A 10,430-nucleotide genomic window follows, 5' to 3' on the forward strand; every position below is an offset into this window, starting at 1 on the left:
CCGCTCCGTGAGGCCGCAGCCCCTCAGCCAGCCCCCCCGCGGCTCCCAGTGCTGGACACTGCCCCTCCGCACCGCGCTCCGAGGACGGAACCAAACCCGCGGGCGTCAACGTTTGTACGACGCGTATAAACCCTTTTTTTTATATATAAATATATATATATATATATATACTGTGTATATACGTATGGATGTACCAATAAAGCGCCTCTTTTCTACCTGCCGCCCGCCTCCCCTCAGCGCCGCCGCCACGCGCCGGGTGGGCGGGAACGAGCGCGCGGGAACGGGTAGGTGGGAACGAGCGCGCGGGGCGGGACCCGGCGCATGCGCAGAGCAACAGCGGAGTAGGCCGCGGCGCTGCCCCTCCCGCTGCGCCCCGCTCCTCTCAGCGCCGCCAGAGCCCCGCCAGGCCGCCGCGATGATGATGATGGCGCTGAGCAAAACGTTTGGGCAGAAGCCTGTTAAGTTCCAGCTGGAGGAGGACGGCGAGTTTTATATGATAGGCTCCGAGGTGCGGACAATGGCGGGGGCCTGGAGGGGGGGGGGGCGAGGCTGAGGGGTGGGCTGCGCTGAGTGGGGGCAGAGGGCCTTCGCTGCAGTGATAGCGTGGGAAATGTGCGGCTGAAAGGAGCCGGAGCCGCGGGCAGTCGGGCCGTGTGCGCTGTACGAGGCACGTGGAGGAGGAGGAGGAGGAGGAATCGCCTTCCCGTTCCCCGCTGTCTGCTGGTGAGCGCTGCAGGGCAGAGATACAATTAAAAATGGCCTGAAAGATGGTAAGGTCAAAATAAGTCCTGTCTGACGAGGAATGTGAGCCTCTTTGTGGACTATAATCACTCTACAAGCACAGCACCAGTCTAAAAATCTGCTTTCAGAGCCTAGAACTCATCCTGCTGACTAGCAAGCCTTGTGCTGAGGAAGGCAGAACTGCTTTGCGGGTATTCAGCAAGCCTGGAGGAGGCAGAGATCACATCCTGCGTGTTGCAAGGATTTAAAGGACCGGGCAGGGCTGTGGTGTCTGAGCTATCCCAGTGCTGTCTGGGAAAAGGGATGCTGCTGGAGAGCTGGGTATGCAACTGGGTTAAATCCCTACTGAGCACTGTGTTAATATAGCAAAGTCAATGTTAAGTTGTTCAGAAATACACGAAAATTGATTGTCAATGAGTTGGAGTTTGTTATCAAACTAGATTAGGTTGGATGTCAGGGAGAAGTTCTTTACAGAGAAAGTGGTGAGGTGCTGGAACAGCTGCCCAGAGAGGCTGTGGATGCCCCGTCCCTTGGAGGTGTTCAAGGCCAGGTTGGATGGAGCCCTGGGCAGCCTGGTTTAGTATTAAATGGGGAGGTTGGTGGCCCTGCATGTGGCAGGGGGGTTGGAGATTCATGGTCCTTGAAGTCCCTTCCATCCCTGACCGTTCTGTGATTATGTGACTCTGCGATAGTGAAGTAAGTGCTGATAAGAGCTGTTTTTTTTTTTATATTGTGCCAAAAATTGTGCTTTACGGTGCCAAACCTGATATATTGTGAAAAACATAAAAAATCCTCTCAGGATTGCTGTCATTACAGAGGATTTGTTTCAGCTTCTGATAAGCATTTCTTTAAATGGAATGTGATTCCAGGTCATATCTTTGCTTTTCTTTTTCCAGGTGGGGAACTACCTGCGTATGTTCCGGGGCTCACTGTACAAGAGGTACCCCTCACTCTGGAGACGACTGGCCACAGTGGAAGAAAGGAAGAAGATAGTGGCATCTTCACATGGTAAGAAGATGAGTAAATGTTCCCAGACTAAATGACTGCCTTGAAGAACTGTCTCTGTAGGCTCAGAAGCTTGTGTACCTTTAGGGCTTTGCTAATCGCTTCAGATTGCCTCAGTGATGGAGTGTTCTGCAAAATATGCTGTCCTGGACTTGGCTGCATTCGTCACAATGCAAAAGTCACACCTCAAGATAAACACCGTATTCCAGAAGGGACTTTTATTCTCAGAGGGGTGGTTCTGTCCCTTAGCCCATTGAAAGCCTGCATGTGTACTTTGTATGTTTACAACTCCCAGAGTTTGTAGTGTGTTTCTACCGATGTTACTGCCACAGTGAGAATACAGCCACCTTGGTATTATTTCTGATGGGAGACTTCTTATATAAGTACTTATATTCATTAGCAGTGTAACTTGTCATATGTTCCTCAGGCTAAGGCATAATAAAGAGAAGCAGTTCATTCTATACTTAAGCCTCCTCTCTCTCATATCCTGCTGACCCATCGCTGTTTTCTTTCTTTTCCAACAGAAAATCAGCGGTCTCACAGTCCCAGAAGATGTAAGTCTGATTTTTGTGTTATTCTTAGCTGTGCTGCAGGAATAATCTCTGCCATGACCTTTAGTGTTATTACAGTATGTATTAACATCTCACCCTCTGATCTCTCCCTGTGGTCTTCCAATTGTGCATTGTCATCACATGCTGAACTTTTCTTTCTCAGCACATTGATGGGTTCTTGGATGCAGATGGTCTGTGCAATTTAGCAAGTTCTGTCCTGAGATTCTCCCCCTTTTCCAAGTCTTAAGTGTTTGTACTCCGTGGCTTAGCTTTCATTAATATTTGATGTGTCTGCTCAGCCACTCGCTTTTCCACTGAGTGTTACATCTCCATTTCCAACCTTTAGGTCCATTGAGGATTTATAGTTTTCTGGGCTTTTCCTCCCAGAAACTGTGGAAGAGATTTTACATCACAGTGGGAGACTGTAGTTGTGCAGAGCTAAACGATGTGATAGTATGGGGTAATACAGGGTAGGAATTTTTTTTTTCTCCCCTTATGTAAAAGCACATTACTTATAAGCTTATTTACTATTTAGGAGGACTTAAAAACATTTAAAATGATGTGTTTTCTTTCTAGTCCCACCTGCACTGACAGAGAGGGCTGTTCACTATTCAGCTTGTTTATGTCATATGCTGCATAATGCTCTTCCACGTTAATTATTGGCATCTTTCCTGGTAACAGATCATGGATATACAACATTAGCCACCAGTGTGACACTGTTAAAGGCCTCTGAAGTGGAAGAGATCTTGGATGGAAATGATGAGAAATACAAGGCAGTGTCTATCAGCACAGAACCTCCCACCTACCTCAGGTAACCAGTGTTGGTGAGGACCATGAAGTTGCTGGAACGTGTCAGCATGGACTGGAAGCACTGTCCTGTCCCAACAGAAATCGTATAAACCCAGGGCAGCTTGCAGGGGGCGCTTGCAAGTCTGTGCTAGCAGATATTTGCAATGTTGGGCAAATGAAGATCTCCAAATTGTAAGGATTGGGTTGCTGCCCACGTATTACAGGAAGAAAAACATTAGTGTTTGATGATACAGCTCATTTTGCAATTACTTCATTCCAGCTGTAACAGATGTTGTGGAGAACACTCTCTGCACGTACTTTTTGCTGGAGATGTCGCATTTCTCAACAGTCCCTCTGTAAATACAGACAGGAAATCCAAATATGAACCTCATATTTATAGTGGTACACCTGGATCCATGTACGATGGATAGCTGTGAGCTGGAGAATGGACTTCGAAGGAGGGAGTGTGGAATAGGAGTTCTCAGTCCAGCTGTCATTAGGGAGGAGCTCGTAATTTATGGTACTATTCTTAATAATAGTGGCAGTGGTGTTCAGGGCCTGCAGGTTAACACAGTCTCATTCTCCAGAGAACAGAAGGCGAAGAGGAACAACCAGTGGGTGCCAACACTGCCCAACAGCTCTCATCACCTGGATGCAGTGCCGTGCTCAACAACAATTAACAGAAATCGCATGGGCAGGGACAAGAAGAGGACCTTCCCTCTGTGGTAAGGCAGCTTCCTTCTTCAGAAAACTGGAAACAGTTACAACATGACTCACTGCAGGGGGCTGCTCTAATAGAGAAGTGGTTGCCACAGCCCTGTAACTTTGAGCTGAAGAGTATGTCTAATAACTGGGGAGTTGAAGTGTAGGGATTGGTAACAGTAAAAAGCACCTTCCTTCTATGGGAGCCAGATGTATGGTTTTCTATTCCATGTGCTGTATTGTTGCTCTTTGTTGTAGCTTTGATGACCATGACCCAGCAGTCATCCATGAGAACGCGTCCCAGCCAGAGGTTCTGGTTCCAATCAGGCTTGACATGGAAATTGATGGGCAGAAACTCAGAGATGCATTTACATGGAACATGAATGGTATGTAGGAGGAGAGTTTCCTGGGGTTAGAGAGATACAGATGCATTCATCACCAAATATGAAGAGAGAACAAGCAGGTCTTTGCCCCATAAAGGAGGAGCTCTAAAGCTCTTGTACTTTGATGTGTCGTTCGGCTCTCATGGCTCTTAGCAGATCCCTGACACTTCCACGGGTTGCAGTAATTCCTGGATGCTGTAATCTGAAAAGTTAGGCCTGTTCTGATCCACTTTATCAGTTCAGCAGCCTAATGGAAATGTCAGCCAAGATTAATACTAAATAGTTAATGTGTATTTAATTAATTAATAGACCATTGCTGCGTTCTTTGTGAAACAAGAAAGTCAAGTCAGTGTGTACATGTGTGCAACCCCGGAACAAAGCACTGTTTTAACAGCAAAAGGTGATTCCCTTCTTCAGGCAAAGATCTTAACTTGGGTATTCTGTAAGTGGCAGATATTGGTGGCTGAGAAATAAGTCTTTTTGTTCTTATTCTGTATCAGAAAAGCTGATGACCCCAGAAATGTTCTCAGAGATTCTTTGTGATGACCTGGATTTGAATCCTCTGACCTTTGTCCCTGCTATTGCCTCTGCCATCCGACAACAGATCGAATCGTACCCGACTGACAGCATCCTAGAGGATCAGTCAGACCAACGTGTTATTATTAAGGTAAGGACAGGGGGGCACTGGAATGAGAGCTGAACCATTTGCATTTCTCTAGGTGTTTTGTTTTGTTTTTTTTTTTTAATGGGGGAAGAATAGTACAAGGACTTCCATCAAAACTAGGAGTTCCTAATTCCAGTCCTGTGTCCAGGTTAGATTTTTGTCCTTGAGAAATGAATGACTTGTTTCTTCCCTTGTCTCCAGCTAAACATCCATGTAGGGAACATCTCCCTTGTAGACCAGTTTGAATGGGACATGTCAGAGAAGGAGAATTCCCCAGAGAAGTTTGCCTTGAAGCTGTGCTCAGAGCTCGGCCTGGGTGGGGAGTTTGTCACTACTATTGCCTACAGCATCCGGGGACAGCTGAGCTGGCATCAGAAGACATACGCCTTCAGGTACAAACTGTCATCTTTCTGGATGGGTGTAGATGCATGTTCTAACTTCATGGCTGCTAGTACCCATGAATCTTGAACAGCTGATGCAATGTAGAAAGCTTAATTTGAAACTGGTTCTCATGGATTGTATATATACTATACTATATCTCTATAGTTCTGGAATTATTTTTCTATAGTAGAAGTGTTTGATTTCTCATGTTCACGTGCCCACTAATGCATACAACTGTCTTCCTTTTAAACCAGTTTATTAGATGAAAATGAAGTAGGGTGCAGGTAAAGATTTTTTTATTTCTTGGACATCCTTTGGTATGTTTCATCGACTGGCAATCCCCTAATCTGGAGTCATTTACAGACCACTGCTTGTGCAAGGTTAGCAGTTCAGGTGGTTTCATTGCTCCCACTGCTTTGGGTGGTTGTCTGTCTTGAAGTGGCAAGTGAGTCACATCACAAGAGGGGGAGGTGTTAGTGGTGAGCTGTAAGAGTCGTTGTATTGCTTGTATGAAATGGATGGGCTCCTGGATAACAGAAATGTTAGTGGTGGATCTAACCAAAGCACTCTAAACGTGTCTAGTGATGTGTCTGCAGTCAAGTCATGCTCAGGTGTGGCCCTTTGCTTGTTGCTGGCTGCCTGGTGAAGCAATGAAGTATTTTGATCTAGTGCCTGGTGTCTTTTGTTCTGTACTACATCCTGGTGCCTCTCAACCAGCCTGTGTTTTTGCTCAGAGATCTTTTTGTGGTGGGTGTAATACATCCCACGACCAAATATCAATGAAATCAGCTTTTGCCACAGAATGAAAGGCTGTTCTAATTGACAGTGGCAGAATACCTTGTGCCTTCTTCTAATGTCTGCACAAGATGATCCTCAGATACGTTTCTGTCTCATCAGCTCTGCCTGACTTGGGCCAAGGTTTGGCCTTCTGAGCCTTAGCTGACTGACACCACAGCTCTCTACCCTGGCTGAAGTTGAGGTTGATCACAGGCCATTTTCATAGCTGGAATGCAGCAGTGTCAGATTTGAATAATCAGCTTTTCTGACTTGTCTCCTAATAATAATTACTCCCAGTTGTGCTGTGCAGCGTTCCGTGGCAATTTACTGTAGGGATGTTATCCTCCATACGTTGCTGAGTTTGCAGTCTGTTAAGTGTTCCTTAATGTGTGCTGCTGGGTTTTTTGACCTCAGGCCACGGTGACACTTGAGGAAGTTTGAGAGTTCAGCAAGTGATGTATTGCAGAGGTGGGAGAAAGGTGCTGCTGGCGCCGGTTTTGTAGAGGTCAGTTTGAGGAAGCTTGCAGCTAATCCCTGATGTGGTTCACATGGAAGTTAAACTCTTCTCTTGGAGCTAGGGAGCTGACTTCCACCTTGCTAGCCATGACAGTAGATTGATATTTGCTGATCTGTGTGGGACCAGATGAAACTGCTAGAGCAGAGGGTACGTGTTGCTGAGAATTGGTGGGAACCTGGAGGGCAGTCAGTGGCAATGTGATGCTTCTAGTGCTGCCTCTTCTTCCCTGCTGCTGTGCATATGTAGTTTACATGTGTAAAAACATGTATCTGGCCCTGGTTACTGCAGAGCGCTTCCTTTTAGGGGTAGCTCAAATAGGTAGATTTCAGGCCACCTTTAGACTGTTGCAGTTTTTAAGGGGGGGAATTAAAAACAAGGAAGGAAGGCAGAGAGAACGAAGTATGTAGCCATGAACCATTCAGAGGCAAAGAGCACCTAATTTAAGACTTGCATTTTTTGTCAAAGTACAAACATGCCCTCCTCTTCCCTCTTTTCTTCCTGCAAAGGAGTACTTCTGAAGCCTTCCTGTGATTAATGATGTTTGGGTTCTGTGGTTGGTTAGTTCCTGAATTCCCAAACCACAGGAGCGATGGTTGCTCCAAAGTCATTCCGACGATGTAAGGAAAGAGTGCTGTAGATGTATCAAAAGAACCTTAAAATCTCCAGGAATCGGAGATTTGAGAAGTCATGTGCCTCTTAGTCATCAGAGGGAGAGGTGAAACTGTCCTTCAGTTGATGAACTCCAGGACAGTTGTTCCAGCTGGCTTCTCTGCAAAACAAGGGGAGCCTGAGAACCCAATGGAAGTGACAGGACTGGTAACTGATGCAGTTGTCATTTTCAGGGTGATGGTGTACTGAACATTTCCTGCCTCGGTGCTGAGATGTTTTTAAGGGCAGCGCACAGTGTTTCATACCCAGGCTTTTGCCTTCAAAAACCAGAATAACTTGTATGTCTGACGAGTTGCCTTTTGCAGAGGAAGACCCCTCCCTGCCCTCCTGGCTGCACTGCTGTGCCCGTGATGCTGCTGCCAGAGGCTCTGCCCCAGCACAAGCAGTGCAGTGCTCCACTGGGAATGCTGCAGCTGACAGTGCCTTTCACTCATTCTGCCAGCACCTCTTGTTTAAAAAAATAAAGGAGGGGGAAGCTGTCCTACGAGGAAGTTTAGGAGATGAGGGAGGATTTTTCATTTTCTCTAATTCTGCCCTACAGAAATGCAGTATCTGAGTTGGCTTGCATTAGCAATGCTCATGAGCTGGCTTTCCGGCCCCTTTTTAATTCTAGTGGATGCTCATTGCTGATAGCATGGTCTCAACTTCATTTACCATGCTTAAGTCAGGATCTAGCAGTTAGCCTGGAATTTGCGGCATTTTGTGGCTAAGATGAATTTCCTGGCTTCAAGTGTTGCTTTAGTGGATATCAGCAATACTGGAAGTGGATTTGACCAAAGTTTCCTCCCTGGATCAGACACCAAAGGCATTGGATTCATTTTTCTTTTAACAGCTTTGCTGCAGACTTTGTCTGCTCCCATGGTGCCCACCAGAGTCCCTTCCTGTGAATGAGGTGGCTGAGCATCAGTGCTGGGATCCTGGTGGGGGCACATCCCTGGGATCTGCACACACCTGTGTGAGGGCTCACACACGTTCACACACACATACACATTCACACACACACACTTGTGCTGAGCTGCTTTCTAGAATTCAAAGCAAACATTTACATTCTGAGGCTCCTTTGTATTTATGCTGAGCTTCCAGCTCCACCCTCAATGTTTGGAAAGCTACTCCTGTAAAGTTCCTGTTGACTTTTGCTGAAAAGTCACTAGTGAAGGAGTAAACATTGTTGTGCATGTGATAATGCAGCTGTTCAGGGCAGGCAGATCTCCGATGAGCGATCTTGTGCTCTGTGACAGCCCTGTGTTTCTGTGCTGGGATTAATCACAGTCTGTGGTTACAACAGCAGGTCCTCAAGAAAGAGCTTTTGCCACGGCAGTGGGGAGAAAGTCCTTGTTCCACTGTAGGTTCCCATCCTGTCATGCTCCCTGAAAGCCTGACATGCTGGGAAGAGCTGCTGGAGCTGCACTAGGCAAGCTACAGCTAGGAAGTAAGAGCTGCAGAACGGCAAAGCTAGGTGAAGAGCCTGTCAACAGTCCCTGCTCAGCTACTGCTCTGGGAGACATCCTCCCCACGTTAATAAACTGATCTGAATGTTGCCTGTGCTTACTCCATTTGAACCCTGATGGCCAAGCACATCATGGCCTTAATAGGAGAGAACTACTGCTGCAGTCATTTAGATGTCTGTCCTCGCTGGGGGTTGTGGAGTTGGTAACAATTGGTCTCCTTGAGGAGGTAACTGCCCCCGTTCTGGGGCTGAGTGGGTGCTTAAGCCTGAAACACTTGAAGTGCTGTGCTGTGCTTGTGTCTTGCACCTGGGCAGGAACCCAGGGGAGCAGACTGTTAGCACTGATGGATGTTGCTTTGATTTCTGCCCTGCTGCTGCAGTGAAAACCCTTTGCCGACTGTGGAAATCGCGATTCGCAACACGGGGGATGCTGACCAGTGGTGCCCTCTTCTGGAAACCCTCACAGATGCCGAGATGGAGAAGAAGATCAGGGACCAGGATAGAAATACAAGGTGCTGCCCCTCGTTCAGTTCTCATTCTGGCCCGTCCCTAAGACAGAAGTTAAAAGCTTTAATGTTGGTTTTTTCTCTGCTGAGCGCCGATTGGCAGGATTTCAAACTTGCACACCACAACAAACTCATAACCCTTTTGCTCCAGGATACTAAACTGTTATCACCTTACTCCACAAATATTTAACTGTCTACTTTAGCCATATCCTGTTTGAAGCAAAGTTTCCTTTTTTTTTTTCCCCTTGGACTCTCTGCTTGTGCGGGGGAAGTGTTTCTATAGGAAGGCATTCATCAAAAATATTGGAGTTTCATGCACTGTCATGTGAATTAGCATCCTGCCAGAAGAATTCCTTTTATGTAGGATAAAGTGCTGTTTGATCTAGGAACAGACAAGGTCTCAGCTCCAGCCTGATGAATGTTGACCCATTTGCTGGCACGTGAGCACTTCTGCCATTGCAGGAGGAGCTCTGCTTGCCATAGAGCCGCACTAAGCAGCGCTCAGCAAGTACTCAAAAACACTTGCTCCTACTTGGTTAAACTGCAGCTGCTTCTGGCAATACAAATGAACTGCTAGCATCTCTCCAAAAGATATGTTGTGGGAACAGTAAGTATGCTGGCTTGGCTCTCTCCTAGGAATATTTTAGTGCTAATTAACAGATTTATAATTGTTCTCAGCTATCACTGTCTGAATAGTTCTCATGAGCAACTGGTTCAGTCTCACTTAATGAGCAAAACTGCCCTAAAAGCTGAAAATGGTGTGTCATAGCACTACAGGTAGGGGCACTCAAGTGACCAAGGATGTTTGGGCAGTAAAAAAAGTATCACAAAGCCATGGTAACCTCACCAGAAGCATCGCTTTTAGTAAGGCTTCACCTGTCTGTAACACAGCATTCACTGTAACTCTCTTTCTCTTCTAGGCGCATGAGACGCTTGGCCAACACTGCTCCAGCCTGGTAAACTCCCTGTTGTGACACTGGTGCTCTTCCTACAGACTCTGTCCCTACTTCTCTCCCCACGTGGATCTAGGATTGGCAGGGGTCTTACTGTCCCTCAGGGACACACATTCCACTTGCCAAGAGTTCCCTGTACTGCTGACTTCTGCCCCATCCCCTCAGCCTAGAGGCCACGTACCAAGAATGCTGCATTAGCACATGATCTAGCTGAGACTTGTGGCAGCTGTTGGAGCCCTTCTATGCCTGTGTGTGGACAGTGTAAAAATACTTTTGTATAGGTGCAACACGCACTACTAGAACAACTTTTTAAATAAAAGGAATGCATACTACTAAGGTAGAGTT

General features: G+C 46.7%; 1 protein-coding gene across 2 annotated transcripts; it reads left to right on the top strand.

Moving 5' to 3' along the window:
- Positions 1–415: 415 nt before the first annotated feature.
- SMARCB1 (SWI/SNF related BAF chromatin remodeling complex subunit B1) lies at positions 416–10,092 on the top strand (the record flags this gene model as incomplete). 2 transcript variants are annotated; one of them, XM_079544050.1, is made up of 9 exons in its annotated part: positions 416–508; positions 1,638–1,767; positions 2,979–3,108; positions 3,674–3,811; positions 4,047–4,174; positions 4,672–4,838; positions 5,037–5,227; positions 9,007–9,138; positions 10,053–10,092. In XM_079544050.1, 9 exons carry the CDS (start codon positions 416–418, stop codon positions 10,090–10,092), a joined length of 1,149 nt encoding a protein of 382 aa, XP_079400176.1. The 2 variants fall into 2 exon arrangements, with proteins under 2 accessions (XP_079400176.1, XP_079400177.1); XM_079544051.1 differs by having other exon boundaries at positions 1,638–1,749.
- Positions 10,093–10,430: the final 338 nt, after the last annotated feature.

Source organism: Tetrao urogallus (genome assembly GCF_951394365.1).
Source record: "Tetrao urogallus genome assembly, chromosome: 17".
NCBI lineage: Eukaryota > Metazoa > Chordata > Aves > Galliformes > Phasianidae > Tetrao > Tetrao urogallus.